Raw genomic sequence first — 27,691 nt, forward strand, 5'->3', positions numbered from 1 at the left:
GATAGCTATTTTAGACTTCTAGCAATGCATATGTTTAAGTCTTCCCTAATCTGTACAAAAAGATCAGAAATAGAGGATCACGAACAGCATACCAGTAACACTTTTCTGCAGGAATTTTAATCTTGTCAGTAATCCTATCCTCGGTGGAATACACCTGCCTGGGGAACTGCTGTGCAGGAAAAAACTGACTACAGGAAGAAAAAGAAAGCACTAGCACCTATTCAGCTAAGCAAACATACATGTTTCATGACTATATTTCTTCAGTTATTTCCTAGAAATAAAAAATGAAAGCAGGACTGAATGAAGAACAAAATGCACCCTAAGAGTAGAGAATAAAAATTCCACACATGAGAAACATCAGAGGAAATATGCTTTGTGTATGTCACTCAAGCAGTATCTTGCTATAGTCTCTTTGTATCAGCATCTCACTCTACAAAAGGGAGGACCAACTGCCCCTACAAGCAAGAGATTGCAGAATATAGTCAAATTAAAAATTACATTACAGCTTTCAACTTACAGGCACTGGTGATACCCTTTTTCTTCTAACACCTGGTGACTCAGATTTAACCGTCCTAGCAGATGATGAGGAGGAGCTGCTAGGAGAAGGACTACGTCTTCCTTTCTGTGTAGGTGAAGAAGCAGTGCTTTGTCCTTCAGATTGAGGTTCTAGACAGAGTTTGTTCATTTCTAATCCATCTGTTTTCCCAGGGATAGGTTTCACCACCTTGTGGGAATTAAACCACGTGTTAGAATTAAGAATTGGTAATTTTACACTAAAGCAAAACAAATTAATCAAAACTTTTTTGCTATAACTAAGCTATTAGATAGATATCCAAAGTTTGCATATTCCTTGGGTCCTACTCTTAATGTCTAATAGGGGTTGTCTTACTGACCTACATGCAACACAAAAGCAAGAACCTTTCTTTCTGTCCATTTGTTCCGCTTATGTTAGTTGTGGCACCAACTGATTCAATTCTCCAAGTACATCTGTAACTGTCATTCAAGAGACTTCAAAGAACAGCAGTTTTCCCATATGGACAGTAGAAACAAAAAAATTTTTTTCTGCAGGCACTGTCAGCTTATTTAAAGCTGTAATATTGGATCCATCCATTACATACAGAACCAGCTGAGAAGTACTAGGGCTACTATTTCTAAGGCACAACACTTAGTACAAAGTAAAAACTTTAAACCTAGAGGCAAGCCAGCAAAACCAGGTGCGCTGTGCCATGTAAAAACCACACCAATATCTTCTGTCTGCCATATACAAGTAAAGTAGCTATACCATATCTAGTATCTGAGGTAATCATTGTGCCCAGTGCTGCGTGACATTGATGAACACATGCGCTCAAGTAAAGGGAGTACATACAGTTCCAGTACAGTGCTTTGTTGCATGAACACTTAAATTCTGACATTGAGGATTGGAATAGTTCAACACAGCTTTCACCACCTGAGCAAGGTCCTATGAATTGAATTAAAAACGGTCACACTGAGCAGATTCAGTTTTAGTTCTACATTTATTGATGTCTCAGACTTGACTCAAAACTAGAAGGAAGCTCCAAGTAACACCTGAGATAAACAGAGCAGACTCAACTAGGAAGTTCCAGAGGTCTCCTTGACTGAGACAAAAACTGAAAGGGGCTTTCCCTGCTTAGGGTATGGGTAGGAAGAGACATCTAGAATTAGTGCCTAGTTATTAAAGTGAACAGGATAAAAGAGAAGTATAAAGAGCAGTGAAAACCTTTTTTCCCTCCTACCAATTACTGTAATGCTTCTTTGCTGCAAAGTCAGAATGGAAATATTGTTTCTATACACAAGTTAAACTTACCAGCTGCTAGTGCTTGAAGACATTTAAAATGTAAATTATAGTAACTGAGGATCTGGAGCATCAAATGTATTAAAACACCCAGAAACATCAAGGGAAGTGGGTTGAGCAGAGAAAACAATTTCAAGACATGCATTAACACAGATGTATTTAAATTTTTTCAAGTAAAAATTGTTTGGTACTATTTGACCCTTTGAGGTATTGTTTTTTTGGTGCACTTGTAAGTATTTTCAATGTTATTTCTCATGACAACCAACAAAACCTGTTTATTTCTGTTCTGGAAAAGCTGCCACAAACACTTGTTTACAGCATCTAATGATTTTAGCTTTAAATTAGTACTACCATCAGCTGGTACATGGGAGTCACATCAGCTAATGCATCTACATTTATAGGTAAGTAGTGGCTATTAATCAACCAGCATTATGCTGAATAGAATTGTAACTACGTTAAAAACTTTCAGGTTTGACCTATCGGCATTTCTTAAAACTGCTTCCAAGCCATTTATGCTGAATGAAGGCTAACAGAATACTTAATCATCCGAAGTTTAGCCGAGTTGAGAATATGCTGAAGGAATAGTTCAGTTTTGTTTTTTTCCTGGTTTTAGCAAGTTTCTACCTAATGAACAGGCACTATTTTGGTTGTAGACGTTAGAGGGCAGTATTGCCGCAGTAGTCCGTGATAATATCCACAGCAGCAGCACAGCGGTAACACCTTTGCCTAAAAACAAAGCTCATCAAACGTCTACATTTCAAAAAATCAGCCGCAGTTTCTTATTAAACACCTCATAACCAATGGGCAGGAGGACCATAATTAAGAGTAGGAAAAATTTTAAGGAAAAGGTTTTTAATAGACAGAATTTTAAGGGATTTTTATTTGTAATAGCTGTTACCCTTCCATCAGTGCCACTTACCACCGGGCCTCTTCTGCTCCTCCTTTCTAGCCATTCATGTTTCCAGGCTGGCATACACGTTGCCTTGAGTTTCTCCCTGATCATGCGCTCTTCTGGGCGGTCATCCATCTTCTGCAACCCCCGCAGGGTTTCTTTATTCTCCATGTCACGACTACAGCAAAGAAAAAAAAAAAAGTCATAAACACAATTAATTTCAGTTAAACACAATTAATTTCAGTTAAAGTCTAACGCTACAGTATTCTTAGACTGTGTGCCACCCTATTCTCCCTCTCCTTACAACGCAGCTGCTAAAACATTATTTCCAACAGACCAACGAGCCTTTTAAGCTAATTTATTACTCTCCCATTTAAAGTATACCCGTTTAGGGGGATAGTTGTTTAAAATGTGTGTACTGCTTGTAACATTGAACACCCAGTAAAAAGGAAGATCTTGACAAATATAAAACCAATACAAAAATTATGTCATGTCATTTCATCAGTGGTTTCACAAGTGTTGCAATGGTTCATACAATCCTTGTAAATTCAACATTTGCAATCTCTATTTTAACACAATTTACAAAATTAATCTAAATTAATGATGAAAATTTTCCATCTTTATAGAATGAACAAGATTGAAACTACGTACGTAGTGCCTCTTCCTATAATATCAACTCTCTCAGAAAAGAGAACCTGTAAACTAACACACAATCACAGAACGGCTTGGGTTGGAAGGGATCTTAAAGATGATCTAATTCCAAACCCCTTGTCAAAGGAAGGGACACCTTTCCAGGTTGGTCAGAGCCCCATCCAACGTGGCCTAAAATATATTTAAACTGGACACAGAAGTCGTGAAATTAAGGCTAGTGGCCTTGACAGCTGCTCTCTGAGTGACTGATGACTCAACAGCCCTTGAAGTTTTATAATAATAGCAAATTTTATAGCAAGTTTCTATCTTTAAAATGAAAATTAAATCCATCTGCGCTTGTACCTTTTTGACCTACAGTGAAGTAGCTGCATATGATTGCTGACAATCACAAAAAAGCAAAAAGTATTGTCAGACACTGGAAAACAAATATGAACAGTCTGGAAGATTTCCTGATTCTGCTGAGCTATCTGATAAATCACCAAGAAAACCACATTCTTAAGCAGCAGCACATGATCCCCACCCATCTTAGTGAGGCTAGTGCTCTTTAAAAATAAGCAAGCTTGGTTAAGCCAACTGTCAGAATGAGATTTTATTACAAAAGTAAGATCACAACTTCCAGAGGAAGATAGAGCTATTTAATAATTTAGCTATAACTGCTGCTGTCTTGCATGAAGTCTCAGCTTTTAAAACATTTAGCTATGTAGTTACAACTGCATTTGTGTACTGTATGATGACCTACAACATATTCCCTGTAACATTCATTGTAATACAGTGATGTTAAAATTACAATTCCTATCTTCAGCAGCAGTGTATCACCAGCATCATTTATCGGATATCTGTACTTAAAAAAATGAAGTTTTTGTTGGTCAGAAGGAGAGTACTCCTGTTACTTTTTCTTTTTTCTCTCTCATGGTAAAGACAAAGGAAACAAAGGATTCTGAGGCAGGAAATAATTCTTCCTGTCCAGTACTGAAATATAATACGCAAACGGATATTATAAACAAAATGTATTTTCTTTCAAGCAACTTAAATCTAAACCTACTGTTAATAACTGATTTTGGATACACAGAACTGTGCCTAGTGATTAAAGACTTAAGAACATTTGTAAATACAAACACAATCTACCTAAGAATGCATGCTTTTTTACAGAGGTTAAGCATTAACGCTTAATTCCAAATCTAATGCAAGTCACATAAGAATCATTTTTGTCCCAGCAATGAATTCCATACTATTATTTTCTAGAAACAGAGACAAACACTAGTGATAATTCTTGAAAAACAAAGATATTATAGCAGCAGGTAGAGTCCAAATGAAGAATGTGCCTGAAAGTTTCAAATACAGAAGAAACCACTGTGTAAAAACAGTCAACTTTATAATTTTTTCCTCAGACAAAAAAATCTGTTTAAAGAAAACAAAAAATCGTTGATAAGCAGCTTTAAAAGCACAGTTTTAAAATATAGGTGCAAGTTAAAATATTGTTAATGTGGTTTTTATATTAGTTATTCAATGGCATGAACCATCTCAGTTGCATGAATACTTTGTATACTAGACAGAAAACACCACCTCAGTGGTGTCAAAGAATGACACAGTATTTCAGTTGTTCATATAACCATGATTAACTTCCCAACTGATATTTAAAAAGTCTTTTAGAGGCCTTTGGACTTGAATTCATTAAAAATGTAATACAACAGTGGAGGCTTCACAATCTCTGCCTGTTCTCTAAAAAGGAGAAGCAGCTATCTTCCTCTCATGTGACAGCTAAACCAACCTATTCTCGCCTGCACAAAGAACTTTTGTGCTTTCTCTCTATGCAGGTGGGAAAGACCAACCGAGTCTGAAAGGTTTTGCTTACTAAACCACAGTTATCTTACGCAGAATTTAAGTACTATATATATTAATAGAACATGACTTCTGAAGCGATCCAAACAATTTGTATTTTAACTCAAGGCTTGGCTAAAATACTCACTAAATATTCTTATCTGCTGGGTCTGTGGAAAAAATATTTTTCCCATACCTGTATAAAACTCCTGCATACTGCAGGAACCCCCTCACTTGGTGACTCGAACCTGCAGGGGTTTCTTTATTAGTATTTTTAATTTTATTTTTATTTAATCTATAGCAAACTCCATCTGTTCCAGGCAAGCTGAAGCTTTCCTACGTGGCACTGGGCTGAATTGCCAGTCTCCACATCACTGTACCTCAGCATAAAATAAAAATATGAAATCCAGAGCATATTCCACCAAGGACTTGATCCTGCAGGATACAGAGAATTCTGATCTTCATACAGCAGCAGCACCTATTCATCAGTCAAGGTTGCCATGAACAGTCAAGGTAGTACTTAAGTGAGCAGGTGAAGAACAAGCCTCAGAGAACATGCCAGCTTGGGTCATGGAGCCCGACATTTCTCAACAGCCCACCCCTCTGCTTCATCAGGAAGCAAGGATGTTGCTCTTAAATGTTTCAGATTCTCATGAATCAGGCAAAAAAAGATAAAAGGCTTTGTTTTTTTGTTTCTGATGTTTAACTTTTAAATTTTGCCCTGTTAAGGCAACACTAAGGATCTTCTGAATTCTTTGTATTAGTAGTTTTAAGCAAACAGACATCTGCTCCTGTCAAAAAATTCCAAAGAAATGGATCTAAACTGTACTTCTAAAGTACAGAGCAAGATCAAAAGTGTGATGAATACTGCATAATGCAGTATTAATGCTTTTTAATGCATAAGATCAGTGGTCTGCAGATTAATGATTGCTTTACTCACTTTGGATTATTTGCTCCATGAACTATAAAACTAAATACAATAAGATTAGTGTGCTGCATGGAAACAATCTACTGCAACATCCTGTGCAACAGAGAAGGCAAAACATCCTTTGTTTGTGTCTTCATTTTGAAGACATGCAAACAGTAATTAAATAGTCAGATACATTAACAACTTCTTTTCTATAGATCAGTGACTCAGTATTTTAAAAATAAGGTATGCAGCAGACATGCCACTTTAGGAAATGATCGTGAAATACACAAGTAATCTTTTCTTCTAATAGCTCAGTGATTTAAATACTAATTCTCTGCAAGTATTTTTCTTTCAAAGGGTACGTAGTGGTATAAGAAAGCTGAACTGTAGCTCCAATTCCTTTTCCCGTGCTTCTCAACAGTTAGATGGCTTCTCAGCTATCTTACTTGGGGAGAAAAAGCTCTACCCAATAGCCAGGTTGGACCAGATTTCATTAGCAGAAGGAAAACAGGAAAAGGCAAGTTCTGAAATAGAAGTCAATTCACCAAGAAAGGGAAGGTCTGTCTGCTGTATTCACAAATAGCCAATCAGAGTGAGGAGAAAAGTTACTAGCTTCCTTTTTCTTTTCTTTTTTTTTTTTTTCAACATTTGTTGAAAGCAAGCTAGCAAAGGTAACTTGCATATCAGCAGAGGTCAAAGCATAGGCAACCAAAGGGAACATTCATACAGCAGCTATGTCAGAACAATTTAACAACAGGTTTAATGGAAAGGCACTGAAAGAATGAATATGGGAGAAATCATATATTCTGTTTAGTGCAAATGCCATATATGGTAACAGTACTGGAAGCAACCTTAGATGGGATGCAAAGATCTCATTTTGAGGATCTTAAGCAAAAATAAGAATATTGAAACCCTGCTAAATGCAACCCAGGCCTCAACAGATAGCAAGAATACTGGTCTAGTTGTCCTCCTCTAGGAGGCATGCAAGGAGCAGTGCTCAGTGTGGGGAGCGGGGACAGAAGAGATAGCCATTCACTGAATTGAGGACGTCAGCTATTAGTGTTTTAGATAACTTCTTGCCACTTACAGTGCCAGTAGTGCTCTTTTGCCATTAAGTACTTCTAATGATATCAAGATCAGTAAAAAAAAAAAAAAAAAATCAGATCAGGATGGACAAGGCATAGTCTGTCAGTCTCCCATTCCTTCTCCTGCTGATTCACTACTGCTGGCATTTACTATCTGTCAATTTGTGTCCATCCTAATAAAGCAAAAGATCAGGTGTGCCAATCCTAATAAAGCAAAAGATCAGGTATGGCACACTTTATTAAAGTAAAAAACTTATCAGGGAACTTTCCTAACCTGGTACTGCCACTTAACAACAGCATGAACACGCTATCTCCTAGAAATCTATGTATCTGGCTCCTTAAAATAGAGACTTAAGCAGAAAGTTATATAACTGTGAAACTAAGTTCTATTATTCTGCTAGAGAAGACATACCTTGAAGACTGGTATGTCAAAAGGGGCAATTGTCAAAGAGAATATTTCACTGCTAACGGCAATATTCACAACCAAAGCTCTAACTCTGCAAATGAGCCATACCCTTCAGTAGAACCTCACAGGCCCTGGTCAAGAAGGATCATCCTTCCTGTGAGACTCTTCCTATAAAACAAGCCAAGAAACAACAGCCTCTGTTTGCAACAGATGCTTGTTACAAAGCTAATGAAATGGGCTGCTCTCTCCTGCACGTTTCCTAAGAAAGCTATCAGACATATGACACAAGTATTACAAAAAGCTCCTGTGGCTCTCTAATACTTTCCGTCATTATTTAGTCTCCCAGTAGCAATCCAGATGCATCAAGGTATATGCATACTGTGGTGTTTTCAACATGTAAAAAATAGCAGTTACATTACTTGATCTCAGACCTTTCATACTAAATGCTTTCCAGAGAATATGGTATTTTATCTCTCGAAAGCTAAAAGCTTACACCATTACTGAGCAGAATTTTTAGAAATTACAGGAGGTAGATAACTTATGTTGGTACGAGACCCAAAGCCAGTATCAATCATGCAGCTTAATTATTTTCATAATCTTATGTGTTTTGACTAAAATAACTGAAGTGTGATAATACAGCTTATACCAAGGTTCATAATTTATTACTGTATGACAAAGTTCAGTATCCCAATAAAGGGCAGAGCCCAGTATGCCCAGTTTCAGCAGCTGAAGAGAATATGCAAGTTCTGCCCCCATCACAGTGTAACGTATTACTGGGCCTTTCTCCAAGAACAGCAGTAATGTCATTAAAAACACTGGAGTATGAGTGCTCCCTGACAGTCAACTACATGATTAGCTCCTCTGCAACAGGTTATAGGATCTCAAGCACAGGTTTTAGAACAGGATTCTTTCCCTCAGGTTAGCCCATCAGAGTTCTCTGGCTCCTGCCGAAGTGTAAGACCAAGTCTTCACTTATTATATATCACATAAGTCAACTTTAAACAAAATCAAATTCTTCACTTCTTGTATGAAGTTAAATCTCTTAGGCACCAAATTATCTGTCACTTCAGATTCTTCAAGCCTGTCCCACCCCATAACAGAAGTTATGAGGTGAAATGTGATAGGCCAAGACAAAGAAAGGATCGAATCAGAGCATATACGGTCTTTGGTGATGTAAAAGTCTGAAGCCATTAAAAGAAAGATAGGATTAAAAAGAGGATAAAACCCAAAATACAAGTCCTAAACCAAAGTTGTTATTGGAGATTATTTTTATATGTCCACTTATCAGGTATATGAGAACATTCATACTCTTTCAAGTATCTGTCCTACTTTTAAAGATTAAATTGCTTGATATATATTGGATGACTCTCAGAGCAGAGTAAAACATCTCCAAATATAATGCACAGGATAAAGAGTTTCTCAGACAATTTAACTCCCCTGTCCTCAACACAGAATAACATCAGGTATTTCATACAAAAAAAAAAAAAAAAAAAAAGCTTTAAGTCAGCTTCAGACAATAGGGATAAGCAGATAAACTTGCATACTGCATTCTCCCCCTCCAACTGGAATGGTGGAAAAAAGACAGCATGCAAACAAGTAACCTGGACAGGATGAGTTAGAATTTCAAAAGCTACAACCTATAAATAATATTTGAAGCAGTTATAAACAAGAAAGGGAATGCAGAACATTCTGACACTGTTCAAAATGGCAGAATTATCAGCAGATATCAAACATTCCAAAAACGCTGCTGGAAAGAAAATGTTAAACTTCTCTAAGCAAATATCATAAAAATAAGCAACAAAACAAAGGAAATAAAAAACTTAAAGGCATATAAGTATGTTATTTCTAGCAAAGACACATAACATAATCTGCTAATTTCAAGTCTTAATGACTGGTTAGTCAGTAAGTGAGATGTAAGGCAAGTGGAAAACTAATCTGACTCTACTAAAAACCACTGAGTCTTTAAATGATTTAAAGCTAAATTCAAAAAGCTATTAACCCCCACAACTGCTCGCCTTACAGAAGGAGACCAGAGATGCAGAGAAAAGTTTAACAAGTTTGCTCTCCTCTGAAGAATGGTTTGACTGATATGGTTTCATGATAACCATTATTTCTCCCCAGGGTTATACTTGTTTCTTAGTGCACGCTGCTGACAATTATAAACAACTATTATTGTCATCTACTGGTTGTACTGAAGTAGCACTTCGGAGTCACGAAGCAGGACCCTAGTATCCTAGTCATCTAATTTTGTTGTTTGTTTGCTTTTGGCCTTCTGTTTTGGGTTTTGTTGTTTTTGTTTTTAGTTGTTTGGGGTTTTTTCTAAATTTATGTATCTGGTTTTGTTATTTAGTAGTAATTTTTTTTAAGTCTGTGCTCTAAGGGTTTTTTTTCATATCTCTTTTCCATATATTTATCAATATGGATAATAATAAAACAATAATACTGGATTAATATAATTAATATGATGTGTTCTGATACAGGAACAATAAGCTATACTAAACAGGCACTATTTGCTAAAGAAATATGTCTTACTCAATGACAGTCAGAGACTCATTCAAAGTGTACCTGTCCTATGAAGATTCACGCAGACACTGAATTCTGCTCAAAAGATGAAGTGCACTAAGCATTTCCACATGTATTTCTGACTCTGGCATAAAAAGCTTTCCTGGAGTGCAGAAATAAGGTAAAAAATTAATTGCAAGCCTATTCTGAGTAACTGCTGGGTGAAGAAATACAACACTAGAGCAACCCTTCACCCACTTATGGTAGATCCATACTGAACAGCATGTTTTCTAGCAGCAGAAAGCCAAAGGTGAACTGGCTCTCACCATGAAGATCCAGACTCAGGCTCTTCAGTTCCTTAATGCTCATACAATGCTCCTCCAGGTACAGAGTGTGCTCTGCGCTGCACTGGCAGAGCTCTGTCTCCCTGAGCACCAAGGAGACTTTTTGGTGGTATCTGTCAACTAATCTAGCCACAGGCCAGGCACATAGTAACTACACCCACTTTAACAATGGCAGCTGCTATTACAAATGCTTATTTTTGTAAGATAACAACAAGCTAGCACTGACAAAAAAATTACAGGAAAAGGCATTCAAAACTTCTGCAAGTCAAAAAATATGGCTAAAAATGGCCATAGCTTCAGTAACTCCTATTTTGCCTTCCTTAAAATTTTTAGTGTTAAAAAGGAAATAAGTACTGGAATCTTAACAGATGAGGAGGGGAGTGTTTAGTTAGACAATTTGAAAAAAAAATTATTAATACCAAAGGTATTTTCAGAAGGATACATGTAAGTGTACATGTAAGATAATTATCTGGAGTGCAGGAACATAGAGGTATATGCATATTTCAGGCAGAGGAGACATGTTTTCAAGGCAAAGATCTTTCTCTTACATCATTAGATTACCTTAGAAATGGAACTTAAGAAGCAGAGCTACAATGATGCACTTAAATTTTGGCTTTATTTTGGACTTGGTTCAAATGTTTAATATGACAGTCATCAGAAATGTAATAAATATTTAGAACTTCTCGAGTGCATGACGTCATTTCCTTCTTTATAACTGTCCATTTAAACTTCTTACTTCATCAGAAATTGACTGTCAGCATTAAAGAAAACAGGTCCTGATTTACCATTATAACCACTAATCCTAATTTTTTTTTAGTCACATAAAACCTACAGCTACTCAGACCATCTTTCAGGTAGCCAATAAGAATGTCAGGGTCTATACAAGCTTTTCAATGAATAAAGTCAAAGCTGAACTGCAAGAAAGACTTCAAGCCATGAACCAGGAATCAAGAAAAATCTGTTTAAGAATTGGCATGCCTTTAGTGCGTCAATCCACACTAGAGGACCCTGAAAGGTATTGATAGGAAGCAGTTATTAACCACTTGTGCAGTACCTACCCTCAAGCATTGCTTCAGCTGAGACAGCAGCACTCAGTGAAGCCCATAGATTCAAAGAAAAAAACAACCCACAGTAACACACAAGTGTGCTTTCAGATTTTTAAACTGCTCTCCCACATAGCCCAAAAGACAAACATTGTGTTTGTTCTGCAATACTATACACTGGGCTTTTGTGGACTACTTGTCTTAAGTTCATCGAAGCAATCCTCAAACATCCACCTTTTGTCCACAGTTATGTTTGCCCTCTACAAATTAAGTCTGAAATTTAATGGAGCAATTTTCTGGAAATCTGACATTATCATTAAACTTCCACTCAGAAATCTCAAATAATAATAATAATAATAGCAAAGCCAACTGCCAAAAACATACTCAACTGAAAGCACTTCCTTATCCCAAGTATGATTTTTCTACATGTCTCAGCATACTTCCCTTAAAAACTGCATGCCCAAGTGTTACAAATCATTTGAAATAAGCAACCTGAAATAAGGGAAAAGTCAAACTACAAGTATTTTGGGTTTATTCCTCTGCTTCCCAGTTGTCACTGCCACCGCCACCTGATTAACAAGAACAATCATTATTGCGAATTAGTATGATTTAGACAGCAGAAGAATTTTTGCATTTTATTTAAAACAGCTCAAGAGAAACTTCAGTCCTGAATTGCAGATCCTTTATTCAGATTGTCCCAGAATGCCTTTGTTTTTGTAAAGTAAACAAATACCAGAGCTTTGATTTTCAGTTTCACATATATTAGCTCTGTCCTTGGAAATTTTTTTAATTAAGAAAATAACTTGCAGAGCAAATTAAAGCTATGTAGGAAAAGCATGTAAACTACATCAATCCCTGGTATGAGTGTCTCATTTATGAAAAGATGATAAAACGAATGTATTTCGTATTACATATTACATGTGTTGCCACCAATACACTGAACATTTTAAAAATCCACACGAAGCAGAAAGCCTGCTATACAAAGCCCTAGGTACAGGACAGTATTTCAGTAGTTCCATTAAGTTTTAAAAGCAAGACAGAAGATTTTTGGATGCTGTTGCAAACGTACTGCATATATCCCCGTTAAAGGAAACTTTAACACAAAATCAACTAAATAAGAGCATTGAATTTTATCTCAAAAAAAATCCAAGTAAAGCTGGCAGTTTTATTCTGAATATTCCAACTAAATCAGGTACTCATATAACAGGGGAAAACTGGACACAAAGTGTATTCTATAGGCCAGAGAACTAGAAAATAAAACAGAAATCAGAAATACTGAATTTTTTTTTGCAACATCAAAGAGCTTGCAGCAGGCTGCAACAAAGTTGTGTATGTACAAGCAGTATGTGACAGAGATATTAAGGTATTTTAGCATTACAATGCAATCTTTAAATAACAGCTATGGTGAGTCCCACGGAATACATTCATAATGAAGTCATATAGAATGTATGTAAAACTAGAGGTTCAGAGAGAGTACTGAGAGTTTATTCCAGGGGACAACACAGCAAAAGTAATAATTTTCAAGCTTTTTTATTTTTTAATCAAGCAGCTTGCAAAAATCTGAGGAACTAAAAGCAAAAGAAGTTAATAGTTTTTCAGAGTATTCATCTGAAAGCAAACCCGCTTAAGCAACACATCCAAATTTCATTTCTACTCACTCCCTTATCTGCCATTCCATATCCATTAAAGACAAGTCAAGGTGCTGTGTGTACTTTTAAGTTTTTCAGTTTGGTAATGGATCTAAATGTTAGACACAAACACTTAAGATTTAGAGATGAAGATGCTTTTAACCATTAAAAAACCCACAGAGAATTTAAAAAATAATAAGAGTACCTAAAATATTTGTATGCAAGTAGGATCCTGAATTTGCAGCCATAATACTCTTAGATCAAGTATGAACATTAGAACTAAAGCGGTAATAAGCCTAAAAACATATTAGGTAATTTAAATACTTAGGCTCTGAATAAACAGCTATTTATGCTACTACAGATGAAGAAGGGGCCAGAAGCTATCCTAACTTGGGTAAGCAACCTGTTGAAACAGTTCTATGTACTATCCCCCAGACTAAGGAGTTTTCACTCCCCACCTTGATTATTCACTTCTATTTATCCCTACTGCTGTGGACCTGACTTCAGCTCAAAAACATAAAACACTGCCACACATACTGAAACTTGAAGTTGGAGAGGAGAAAATGGAAAACTATCAGACTGGATCTGATCTCCAATCTAATTCAGGGGATCCTCCAACAATTTCCCAGGAAAACAGACAGGATGGCATTTCTGACAAACAAGCTTCTTTCACAGTACACACGCGCTGTAATAAATATTTATTCCAATAGAGAAGATCCCACATGCAGAAATGGGATTACCACACTGAAGACTACGGTTTCAAAGGATAAAGAAAGTCTTATTATTAAAGTGAAACTGCCAAAGTAGAAACAACAGCCCTCAAAAGCTGAGGTTTGTTCCTCTTCAACTCAGTAAGACAGTAGAGGTTATGTCCTGCAGCCATGAGATTAGATGTATTGGAAAGTTTATCACACTGAAAGCCATTAATACTACCTTTCTTCTGCTTTCTGTTCAACAGGTTACTCCCCCAAAATAACAATTTCCTTTGTTTCCTATTTATGGTAGGAAGAAAATGCTACATTTCCAGGACATAAAGGAAACATGGTAGTATGACCTGAATATAAATACAAGAAGAGAACTTACAAATAACTGTAGACCCTGTGCATTCACAAGGCTCCCAGCTGCAGTCCGTCACTCCACAGGATCTCCCCATAGGAGCATCTTTGTAAGAACAAGCCACACAAGTCCATCTCACCCAATATCCTATGTCAAAATGCAACTATTTGTGCATGTTGTGGTAAAACCACAGAACAATCTCTGATCAACATCTTCCACCAGATCCTTCACCAGCAAATGTGTGGCTTCAGGGAGGAGTGAGGAGGATGCCCCCTCATGAATATGCTCAATTGATTTTTGATCTGCTGTAAGCTTTAATCTGCTGGTTTGTATATAGACCCCGCCCTAGAAACTGAAGTCATGTCATGTGTAATGACCCGCGATGTTTTAAAAGAAGCTGAAATAACCTCAAGGAAAATTTTAAAATTATGTTTACTCAGTACACTACAATACTAAAAAAAAAAAGGCAGCATGACAGCTGAAACTAACTCCAGTATAGAAAATTCTAAGATACATAGGTAACTGCACATTGTTTAGTTAAATACATTTGCCACCTTTGAGTACAAAGGTAGGTCAGGGAAAAAATTCTCATTTTTATAAATCAGAAAAACTCTAGGCTGGGGATTATCGTAACTTTAAAGAGTTCCCATAAAGACACACACACACCCCCACACCCCTTGAGCTTGCCCTTTCTTTTAAAATACCAAAGCAAGTATAAAAGAGTTGTAATCATCAAATCTGCTCCTGTAAATAAGTCAAAACAAGGAGGTACTCGGGTATCCTCCTGAGGTATTAATAAGAGACTTGATAAAAAACTTGGTCCACAAGTATAGCCTTTGCTTTCCTTATTTTTGCTTTGATTAAATTTATCTTGAAAAGGTCTTTGACTTCTCAAGGTAGAAGACACTGTATGTCCTTGATTACAAACCACACTATCAGCATTATTACACAAGAACGATACAAGAAATCCCACCGTTTCAATATTCAGAAAATGTTACACCAGAAATGCCACTATGTACAACTAAATTTAAACTACAATAAAAAAAATTATTCAATGAATTATTCAGTGAGTAAGTTTTACTCAAATCAAGCTGGCAGACAGAAAAACTCAAATGACCTCCTTGACCTTTTGGGGGTGGAAGAAGGAGAAACTGTACAACTATGGTTTATGTCAAAACTCTAAAGGAAGCTGTCCGTGCAAGCAGACATTCAACAAACATGTCAGTCGGTGTTATCATGTATATACTACCTAGAAGAGGAGAGGAAGTTCCACTTCATGAAGGCTTTCCCTAGGGTAACTATACTAGCAACGAATTCTTAAAAATCAGGTCTGTCTGCACAATGTCTTACTAAAAAATTACTTCTCAGTTATACTCAAAGAAATCAGAAGATGATTGTCAACTACTACAAACTATCAAAAAGAGAAAACAGAAGCAGTGTTCAGTTAAATTAGTTTCCTGACAAAGCTATAACAGAAACACTGTGTGTTTGTGTCTTGAAATGTGTTCTTAAGGATCTCAGCAGCTCTTCCTGCCCTAGGCATTGAAGTTTCCAACAAAGCATAAGAAGTCCGTAATTTCCTGCTTTGCAAAACTATCAAAACGACTGTCACTTTTTCAGCATCTAAAAGGCAGACAGGAACAGATTACTGTACCCAGACGATGTTAGTGTTTCATTAGCACACTGAAAATGGTACCTCAGCTAAGAAGGGAAGCTGGCAGCAGAATTAAAGATAAACAAAACCAAAAATGCCACCTCGGATTTCTGAGGGCACCAATAACAAAAAGCAATCTCTTCCCAAGGCCTAGGCAGAACATGACCAGACATTAGTCAAGAAAGATGCATTGTCATGCTCTCCCTGAAACAGAAAATTCAATACATACAGTAAAGTGGTATTTGTCATAACACAGATGGCATTAAGACAAAGAAAATTACTAATGGAAGTTAAAAAACACTCATAAGGACTCCTATTGCAGAGCCAGGGAACAAAAATCATTTTGCACAAGTCAGCCACATGCTTTCACTTTCTCTTATCTGCCTAAGAAAAAGCCCTTCTCTTTCCTTCCGTTGTAGCACACAAAAAATCTCCACGAAACTCAGTTCATGGGAGGGAGATATCTAAAAACAGAAGATATTTTCATGTGCTCTTATAATATCTGAGCATGTTTTACAAAGCAGTTCCTTTATGACAGATTCTTACACTCAAAAAACCAAAATGGTTGAACAAAGTAGAAATACAGTAGTTTGTTTCAACAATTATAAAAGGGTGTCATTAAGTCTTACATAACTTTTACACTTAAGTCTTACAAATATCACAGTATACCAGTTAACTTAAACTACATCATAGTTCAAGAAACTTAATAGATACAGTCAGCACAGAACGGAACTTTACTATATAATCTGTCGCAATTCAGCTTCTCCTCAGATGGCTTGTTTAAATAATAAACAATTTACCACAACAGAGCTGTTAAGAACTAATTAGGAAGCATTTTGCTTGAGATCAGGACTTCATTTCCTTGCAATGCAAAGCACACTCACTGGGACCATTCTCTGCAGTACTGCATGACTTTACATCAAGTCCACAGCAAACTCACCATCCACTGAAGATTAAGTTGCATTAGGAAAGCTAAAAAAAGTACACGGGACTTGCTACCTGCAATTTGTCTCAGAAGACTTTTATTTTAAAATAATAGTAATTTTAAGGTTCTTCTGGGAGAAAACAAACTCAGATCTGTCTTTTGTTTTTTAGGGAGAGTCTTTATAGTTCACAAAATGAAAATATTTATCTTATAAAGTTATTCTCTTCACAGCCAAAGAAATCTTGTGTTATTCATATATAATACCTTTAGCTGAAAGTGGTAAAGAAAACATCACCTAATTTGGGAGATGTTACTATCTAGCTAGGATCTTACAACTTACCAGTTCCAGTTTCAGAGTGCATTAGAAAGTAAACTACTAACATATCCATAGGATATGGATCCCTCTTAGATCTGTAAGACAAACTATCATAATCTCTCCTCACTGCAGAACCAAATAAGCTGTTCATATTTACTTAACACCGTTCATTAAAAAGCAATGTTCTTCCTAAGAAGAAAGCAGACCATAAAATCTAGCCCATGAATTGAAGTGTTACCAAAAAAAATTATAATCAGTGTGTGAAGCAACTTAATTATCCGGAGTTTTTATTTTACTCAATCGACATAATCATAATTTTCCTCCATTATGAAGGGCAGCAGCATGAGAGCAATAAGCAAAAATGTCTATGTCTAACTTAAAACACAATGCATAAGTGCTACTAGTGTCTGGGGGGCTGAGGCCATGGTGTGGGTGAGGAACAGTTACCTTTGAATCTTTTTCTCGTTTCATATATTTACCAGTTAGTACAATTATGAGCAAACAATGATATTCCACAGTATACCTCTTCACAAATTCATTTGATCACTAAAAGCACAGCTTCTAGTGTGAAATGTACAGCAGTCATCAGCTCAAAAGATACTAGACCTATGCTGTATTAATGCTGGTATCTAAGTATGTAACGTACCTTTTCAGGACCTCCATGGGAATAAACACTATTAAAAAGTATTTCATAAATTTAAGGGGTTTTAAGCAACCATATTAGAGTGAAGCATATGCGTAATAAAGAAAGAATATGTACTTATTTTAAAAATCTTATGTTTTTAAATCATCTATATCATTTTGCACCCACAAGAACAACTTCATATAAATTAGCATTCCATGAGCGTTTGAGCTTTCAGATAAGAAGCACACACACTGCCCCCCCCCACCCCAAAATCTAGTACAGAACCTAATTACAGAAACATTTTTTTCTTAACTTTCTCCCTACTGCTGAGTCCAGTGAAGAACAACAAATGGAAAATACCTGAAACACCAACAAAGGCAAACCCAGAAGAACAGGCCATAAATGACAATGCTGATCCTGCTACAGAGTTTCACTAAAGCCAAGACCCAACTTTTCCTCTCCACATCTCACTGGTAGACACAAATCCCTACCAATAGAGACTACAAGTTTTGAGGTTGACTGAGAAACCATCTTGTCTTACAAAAGGTCCAACAGCCTGATGGTTTGCAAGTGTTGTCATTTCACTCTGGAACTAACTTAGAAGAGTTCTTCAGTCACTTGACAGCATTAGTTCATCAATTGAGATACTCTTTCTGCACAGTAGTTTTAACAGGAATTTCTGAAACTAACGCATATATGCCTTCAGCAAGTTTTTACTTCAATCTATTACCTGTTTCTCATGAAATCTCCAGTAATTTTGACCACCACAGTGCCCTAAAATTAGAAAGGCAATAAGTGAATCTGTGCTTTCAAGTGTGTCTTAATCTGGTTTCTAGAGCTTTTTCAGTTCATTTTATTTCAGTCTTCTAAGGGAAGGTTAAACTAACATTGACTAAATCTTCTATTTCTGTTCAAAAACTATCTTACAATTTCTTCATGGAACAACAAACTCTGGTCTTTTAAAATGACGCCCTTTAAAAAAAGAAACCACCAAAACTTATTGGTTCAAACTGGCAGATGAAAGCCATCTAGTCTTTCATCACAGACACTTAATAAGAAGCTCCTCAAGCAAGACACATATTTGTCAAAAGGATATTTTCAGCATTATTCTCAGAAAATTCTTAATTACTTCCAACTTGAAACTAATAATGCAAATAACATTTAACATTGTGCAGTCGATTGTTAACAAGTTAGAATTAACCACATCACTTTGAGCAAACTGGCTGATAAATATACTCTTCTGTTAGAAGCAATCTTATTTTTAAAAAGTTGCTAAGCCTACCTAAGATGTTACCAAATTTAGGCTTCACAATTAAGTAATTAATTCTGTATTTCACCCGTATTTAAAATCCAACACTTTCTGCATAAGCAATATTAGTCAAAGAGAGCACAGTAAAGAGGACACATTCTCCAGAAAACACATAAATCAAATACCAACAAGAGAAATTCAGAACTAAAAAGAAAATTGACTAACAAGAGTGAGATTTCTTTTCTGTAAGAACATTCAGACAGAAGCACAACAATCTAGAAAGCAGCAATACATGACAATGTTTTAAAACTCCAATATTAAGAAACAATCACCAAAAAACATCACCAAAACCAAACCACTGAGTAAGGGATGTGACAATTACTTTGAAATAAGAAGTTCACAATAAAAATGCAACTTAAATGAGTGAGAATCCGACTGGATTAAAAAAAAAAAAAAAAAAAAAAAAAAAAAAAAAAAAAAAAAAAAAAAAAAAAAAAAAAAAAAAAAAAAAAAAAAAAAAAAGGAAGAATTTGCTAGCTAGAAGTTTCAGTATGGTTTCTGAGCATATTCAAGTATCAGCATGTATTTAAGGCACAGGTGAGGCCCAGTTCGCGTAATCCTTTTTTGATTTGATGAAGCACAGCTCATATAGAACTGATTTCTATAATTTTCCATACATACAATTATGTTAAAGTATTTTTGTAATGTCAAAATCTAAATTGCACATCTCAGAAGAGCATTTATCTTTGTGGGTTTTTTCTCCTGAATTCCTTCTGATGAAAATTCTTTGTTGCTCACTCTTTGTACTAGATTTATTGGCCCAATCTACAAATTTTAAACTGACTTCATTTATTTGCCAGCAGCCATAACTGTCTTACTCAAAATTAAGTGAAAGAAAAATGGAGAGCTAACTATACTCAAGAGCATTAATTTTTATTTGGAAAGATCAAATTGTCACATATGCCTTTATAAATTTTCCTCCAGTTTCCACCAAGTTTCACGGGTGTTTTTTGCAGAAAAAAATCGTAAGTGAAATCTCATTAGGTTTTGAATTATCCACACTTTCACAGTATATTTGAGGATTTAAAATCAGAATCCATTTAAAAATCAGTAGTAACCTAAACACAGTATTGTTTATTTGAGCATTTAAAGATAAGAAACACAAACCACAAACTAGGACTGTAACTTGAAGCAGTGACAGCAATAAAAATCATAAAAATATGGGTAATAAGAGCCCAAGATTTCACTGAACCAACTTCAGAAAGGGTAAATTATCCCCCTTATTACAGATGAAATATCTTTCACCCAAAGGAAGTCACGCCAACTGAACTTGGATTCCCTGAGATGCTACGAAGGAACTCATCAGCAGTGATTCAGCATACAAAATACTAAAGAAGTAACCAACTAAACAGGTGATTACTACGCAGCCTGAGCAGCGCGGCAGCTTTAGTAGTTTATAGTTCTATTTATGATTACCCCACTGTGCTATAACTCCTCTAAATGGACTTTCAACCTTAGTTAAAACAACTTGTTTACAGGACATAGTAAGAACTCTATCCCAGAATTTGTTTGAGTATTACAAATTCATAATCCAATTTAATTTCCTTTAATTTGCTATTCAATGTAAGTTTACTTTAGAAGAACAAAAAAAGTGGAGAAAAAAATCAACACCTCTTGCAACTCTAGAAGGTGCTCCAGTTTAATGGCATTGCCACATATTAAGAGATTACAAAAGGAATCTTATGTCAAATCAATGCATGATCAGAAGTCTTACAAGTTTAACCCACATCACTGAAACACATTTGCAATATGCTTGTTTTAAAACCAAAAGAATACTATTCTGAATGTCCTTTACAAGGTCTAAGAAAAGAGAATGAAAAAACATTTTTTTTAAAACACAGAACTTATTCAATTTTAATAAAATACTCAAAGATTAAGCAAACATTTTGATCACTGAAGACGTCAGATTCATTTTACTTCTTACTATGAGAACTTGTATGATAGTAGCAGCCTCTCGAAAATGGAACAGTAACTGGGAAAGCAGTCTCACTTCTTTAAAGAGGTGTGCAAATCACTATGAAACCACAAACCTTAAAGTCAAGAAATAAAAACCAGTTTCTGGGACACACTGGTGAAACTAGTGTTGGGGAAAGTCTGCATGGGAAACAAATCATGACCTTGTGACTTACTAACGGACTGTTTATGGAAATACTTTTCTCAATAAGTTAATCTTATACTAGGCTCTGGAGTGACCTGGCTGTGAATTAGAAACTAAAAACTGATGTCAATATTGAATTAATTGCTACATTAAAATGTCAGGCAACCTGTGACAGGCAAAGGGTGACAGAGCCCCAAGTCCATGCAGATACCAAAAGGAAGACATGCCTTTAAAGTATAGTTGGAAGAAGGCTGATTTCAGCTCAGGACCAGTGAAGAACACACTGTCACATAATCCTACTCTAGAAAACCCAAAGGCATTTGAACAGTCAGCTTCAGTCACATTTATAACAACAAATTATTCAAGAACACTCAGACAACAGGACACAAACTGTTGCTCTGAACACTGTCAACATGGAAGGTCAACACTTTCAGAAGACAGCCTTCCTATCTACTTGCATAATATGTCTGGGTTAAGCATTAGCCAGCCAGTCATGCCTCTACACAAAGTTAGAAACAAGATGCTGTATGAATACAGAATAGCACAGTTCTCAATTCTTACTTGCTGGCTGCCCACTCACAAGTACTGAAGGACCAATTCAGTAAAACAGAAAGGGTTAATCATTCTAAATCCTGTAATTAGAGCTTATTATTACCAACTGCAAATAAGTATACAGTATACAGTAATGCAACAAAATCCTTATCAAAAGTCACCATGGAAAGAACCAGCTACAGTAACCACTTCCCTTGGGAGAGCCAAGCTTTATCTCCTCCCAGTTATAAAAACATGCCATTTATTTGAACATGGAAAGGGAGTAACAGTGCTAGACCCATATTGTCTCATTTCCTATTTCCTTTTAGGTATCAAAATGCAGACCTTGTTACAATAAGACTCAGAAATGCATTGAAGCACACATTTCAGGAGAGAAAGTGAGATGTTGGTTCTCTAAAACAAATTAACATAGACTGTTACTGAAAAATGTCAAAATCTTGACCAACACTGACTACAGTGAAAATTTTGACTGCATTTAAGCTTATGCACTAATTATTTGTGGTTTCCAGCAAGAACCAGTAGTGTAAAAAATGTCTTCAGGGCAAAATATATAGGCTTGCTTTGTACCTTCACCAAATCATAAATTTATTTGTCATCATGCTTCCTGTACTAAGAAGTATCCTGAAATCTGGAAGCAATCGTCTTCTTGCCCAGAGATTACCTGACAATACTTAATGGAAAACAAAAGCCTGTCATTAGGGTATCAGCTCCCATGGAGGGGAGACAGAACACAGCTGGTACTAACTAGCATAACCAGTTGAGCTCCTTCACACAGATAACATTTCATATGTCTGAAAATGTTGCAATTGCATAAATTAATCCTCCATCTGGTTTTAGCTTTGTTCCCATTTAATTTACCTACTTACTAGTTGTGCAAATCAGGAGATGTGTAGCACTTTTGCCTTTACAATCAGACAAACTTAATTTATGTTTTGTACCAATGGTAACCAGAGAAGGTAAATTTATTCAGTAGTATTTCCCCTTACAAAACCTAATGAAACAGAGCTGAATAATTTCCCAGTAAGGTGGATGAAGAAAACTGAATATTTTTCTAAAATCTTACAGATGCTTAAGTATAGCTATTTATAATTAAAAGTCCTAGATATATTAAAGAAACAAGAATGATATTCTTACTTTTGATCACTTTCACTATTATATCCTCTGAATCAGGGTTTTAATAATGACAGAAACTCACCACATGTAGACATTTAACAAATCCGTGTGCCCCAAAACACTGTCAGCAGGGCCTAGTTGCAGAAGCAACTTCAGTGTGCTAAAACAACATAAATTGAAACACCCATTTCTATGCAGACATTCTGTTAGAGTCAGGAGGTCTGGTAGTTTGTAGCACACACTATGCTTCCTGCATCCTTCTTTTTCCACAAATTCTAGAGGTACCTGCTGCCTGAAGCATCAGACACAGTCCAGCTTACTAACTTTACAACACACATAAAAAGTTTTATGTAGCTGAGGGCCACAAGATCCACAGAACTTACCTAGTAACTGTGAGTACAACAGGTTTTATGCTAGCTCGATCCTGCTGCCAGCTGCTTCACAGAGCTGATGAGCACAGAAACCTCGGAACCCCAACAGGCTCACATTAGCTCCAACACGGGCATAGTGGTAATTTAGGTCCTGATTTTCCTCTGAATTAGGATTTATGTTTTGAACAAAACCCAGACTAGTTTTGCCTATTTAGTGATAAACCTTGCTTTATTCCAAGCTAAGGCACCAATACCACAAATAGGATAGACACACAAGACGTGAACACTTCTTCAAAAAGAGTATCAACAAAGCCTGTAAGGCTCCACCATTGCATAAGGTTTTTACTAGAGGCTCACTCGCAAGATTAAAACCTATATTTTTGTTAAGTTCTAGCTATTTACAGCTATTTAAGTCTCAACTACTTATGCACATGCAAGTACTTTAAATACAGTGGAAATATTAATGCATACAGCTAAGCTGCTTCCTGGAAAGAAATACTTTCAAGAAATTATTTATCAACTGAGAAAAAGTGAAAGACCTATTTTGATGAAGCTCCCATGGAACTCTGTCTACATGTTAGAAAGGCTGGCAGATTTCCTACTAGTTCCTCTTGCTAGCTCCTCAGCAGTACATGCTGTGGGCTGAAAGAAAGCCAAAAGTCTAAAAGTTCTGGCTGAGCTTTCCCCTGCAGTCTTGATTCTCAGGGTCTACAAGTGGCTTGCTCTGGCACTGGACCTGCACTCTCATTTGCAGTCACTTTTAAAATAAAGGAATACAATTCATATACAGCTGATTTCAAAATGCCACACCAATTGTCCTTCTCCACTTGGCTTTGCTGGCCATCCTCACTAATAGCAGAGCGGTAAAACACTGCCACAAACATACAGCTCAGAACAGGTCAGAACAAGCAAACAGTAGAGCATACTAATTTTCTGCTGAGATACTAAGAGGAATTAAATACTTCAGCGTATTTCCCAGGACAAGATGGTTTACCATCGTACCCTAACATGCTGGAACTTAACCACATGTTTAAAAGATAAACCTGACAACACAGTAGCACAGTTCTTACCACATGTACACTTAACTTCGTAAAGAGCAAATCTATACTTCAAATATTCAATATAAAGAAAATAATTTCAAGATCAAGTAAAACTGTACTTCAAATGAGTTTAGAAAGATGAACAGTAAACACTTTCATTAGTTTCTGATCATGAATTACAGAAATAAGGGAAAGATTTGGTTAAAGACACTACCTTTCTGAGAAAAGCTAGTTTTCACAAAGATCTCCGACATTATTAGTAAGCTGTTATTCCACAGAGGATCCCACAGAGCAACAGTCAAGGAAGGTTACTGACCCTGATGTATTTGGTATAGATAGTAAACATTTGAATGAGACATCATCAAGCCCTTTCTCATGGACATGTCAGAGGGCAGCTCTCAGCTCAAACGCTATCAACAATGGGTTTTTTTCCCTTTAGAAAGGGAAGTCCAGCTTCCACTATGGAAAGGAAACAGGATTTGTAGGAGAGTTAAAGAGTCAAGTCTGCAAACCCCAACTTCTATCCTTCTGTGAAGAAAGGAAGAGCTCAGATTGAGAAACTCTTTTTGCCTAAAACGATGAGGAATCCAAAGTACAAAAAACACTTCACATTTGTTGATATTACTATTCTGGTACTTTCTAACCCTTTCTCCAATGTTTTCCATTCCTAAGAGACTCAACTTGGACCCACCTAGCTTTGAAGTCTCTACACAAGGAAAAAAGCTTTCTTTTTCAGAATTGAATCCTTCACTACCAGCAGTATAGCAGAAATGAGTGACAACAGCAACCATTTTGAACAGAGGATACTGGCCTGCAGCATAAGCCAAATGCAACGGTCAGGCACAAATCACCCAAGTCTCTGCCAATGAGTATCACTTCACTCAGCTTACTGACCATATAAGAGTATATTGGTCTACAATACTGAACACATCCTTACATGAGAGCACCTTACAATTTTGAAGATATAGAAGACAAATAATCCAAAATATTTATTATTTTATGTGCCTTCTTCCCACAAAAAAAGGCACTCAGTGTCAGTCTTCACGTCAATCTTCACAGTGAGAGCAACCAAACAGATAAGTCATTAAATCTTCTCTGTATTGGTTTGGCACAATTTTCTAAAATGACAACGCTGAAGACCACCTGCATTGCTCTCTGCCAGAGCTCTGCATGGCTTAAGGAGTTTCATTTCATGCCTTCTTGTCCTCAAGGCTGGCAGGGGGGGAGGGGGGATGGGAACAACTTCTCCCCCCTCTTCCTGTAATACTGGCTTAAAGCAAATACAGACAACAATCGTCACATCTTTAAGACCTCTTCTCCACATGCCCCTGCTCTTCCTCCGAAGAGCCTCCGGGAAGGATAAGAAACAAGCAGTTGCAACTCCAAGTAAATTCTTGTCCAGGGAACAAACTGCAACTCCCAGGTACTTTTAGCAGTATGTTTAAAGAAGGTGTGAACAAAGCTTGGTGCAGAATGTACCAGTCCACGAGATCCCTGCCCTAACCTTGGAGGTTTAAAGAGAAAGCTAATTACCCTGGTTACTGTGACCTTGCCAGAAACCAGGAGCCACCCCTACAAGGCAGACAGTGAAGAGCCTGGCTGCATTTGCTGGGCTTTAGAGAAATAGCCTCCACACCAACCATTGAAAACCTAATAGAAACCCCAGAGCCCTGGCACTTTCTACCAGCCAAGGCATCTAACTTGCCTGCAGAGATCAGGAGACTTACTGTAATAAGCTGTTCGTCACAAATCAACACAGAATTCAAAGTTAAAAAAACACAATAAATTAATTATTATTCTATATTTGCAGAAGGGTTCATTTTATGGACCTACATGCAGCCATTACTGAATTAACTTTTTAAAAATAAACGTATGCATATTAATATAGTTTTAGGAGAAACTCCATCCAGCTCCACACTATCACATTTAGCAAGCTTCCATGCTAATCACAACTGCAATATTTTCTTACATTAAGCAAACAAGTCTTTAATCTTAACCTAGGCTCCTATCCGGGCATTTACTTTAATGAAATAACAAATGTTTCAGATATTTATTTGTGGGCACATTTAAAACACTGATTATATATCTGGTGGTAAAACTAAACAAGAGAAAAATACTGAAAGGAATATTGGAATCAGACCTGGCAAGCCCACATTCTAAAACTGTGAAAGTTAAAAAAAAAAAAAAAAAAAAAGGTGAAAAATTGATAAACTGAGAAACTGTCCCTGACTACACAAAATTTTTCAAAGTATATATTCAGCAACCAGAAATTACTGTCATAATTCAAAGCAATTATTGTCTTAACCATGACAGTAAACAAACATTAGCTTCCTAGAGTGTTATAATCTGACAAGCTCAAAAAACTGAACGTGAACTGCAAACTGGATGTCACTGCAAGTTTCACCACACCTTTGACAGGTATTTGCATTTTTGTATATACCTAAAGATGCAAAAAACTTAAGTATTACCTGAATGCAATGATCCTATCATCCACTGAGGTTTGAAGTTTTCCTTTTAAAGAATACAAGGAATTACTAAAAAAAAATTCTTCAGGAATTTTATTTGCAGTAGAATGGGAGATAACAGAAACAATTTGTATAAGAAAATCCAAACTGTTTCTCTGTTTTTCATTATGACAAATTAGGTGTGTTCTTTTTCCTTCAGCATTTCAAATATTTACACCAGGATCTTTCACCATATGAAAGGAATTATCCTGGAGACAGAAGCATGATGGTCATACAGGACATAAAAAAAATCCTCAGAGTGTAAGAGGGTATTTCAGAGAAATAACAACTGAAATTAAATGCATATTTGCACACCTTTTAGGGTGAACTACCAGCTCCCAAAAGGACCTGATCACCATTGTTGACAGCTGAGCAAGAAACTCATTTTGATTTCCTCAAAAGCAGGATGACTGGAGGCTCAAGAAGAGGGTGGAAAAGAGCTCAGAAAACATGATGTCAGATGTGGTCAGATGTCAGTGAGGTCAAGCAGACAACTCATTTTCCAACACTCTACTCCCACCTTCCACAGTGACCCTGGATAAGTTACAAGGAGCTGCAGTACCAATGGCAGTGTGAAATCTATTGATGGGAAATACTAGGGAAGAATTGAAGTCATCTGGCACAATAAGCATACTAGCAGTCATTCCACTACAAATTAGAATACTAGGACAAGAGAGATGAGAACAAACAGTATTATATTTCCTTTAATGACTTGAATAGTTTACACTCCAGGGGCACAAAAGAAATACATAGAGACAGTGTGAAACAAAAGTAACCTGGTTCAAATTCCAGTTTAATCTCAGAAACACCAACACTAAATTACATTTTAAGTCTAAAGAACAAGAAAAAACAGCTACTTTTTGTGAATACCTTCAAATCCTTGGTCATCAGATGCCAAATGACATCAAAAAAAAATGGACATTTATGAGCAAAACAGAGAGGGAGTCATACATCAATCAGCTTTTATTAAGAAAATTTGAAAATTACTTCACTAGTTTCCAGACAGAAGGTAAACAATTCCCTATTTCAAATTACT

The 27,691-nt window shown here is 36.4% G+C and overlaps 1 protein-coding gene across 2 annotated transcripts in view; it reads right to left on the bottom strand.

Moving 5' to 3' along the window:
• MAP3K1 (mitogen-activated protein kinase kinase kinase 1) overlaps window positions 1–27,691 on the bottom strand; it is a 54,031-nt gene that overhangs the window by 20,864 nt on the left and 5,476 nt on the right. The window contains exons 1-3 of one of the 2 annotated variants that reach the window (XM_027878935.1): window positions 11,480–11,493; window positions 2,733–2,883; window positions 518–724 (exon numbers count right to left, since the gene is read on the bottom strand). In XM_027878935.1, the coding sequence (XP_027734736.1) occupies window positions 518–724; window positions 2,733–2,876 (351 nt within the window). In that variant the 5' untranslated portion in view covers window positions 2,877–2,883; window positions 11,480–11,493. Of the gene's footprint in view, window positions 1–517; window positions 725–2,732; window positions 2,884–11,479; window positions 11,494–27,691 lie in introns of those variants that run through there. The other variant, XM_027878936.1, reaches the window with a different exon arrangement.

Source organism: Empidonax traillii, unplaced genomic scaffold (genome assembly GCF_003031625.1).
Source record: "Empidonax traillii isolate 1590-97213 ecotype Southwest subspecies unplaced genomic scaffold, ASM303162v1 scaffold47:size1546949, whole genome shotgun sequence".
Lineage (NCBI taxonomy): Eukaryota > Metazoa > Chordata > Aves > Passeriformes > Tyrannidae > Empidonax > Empidonax traillii.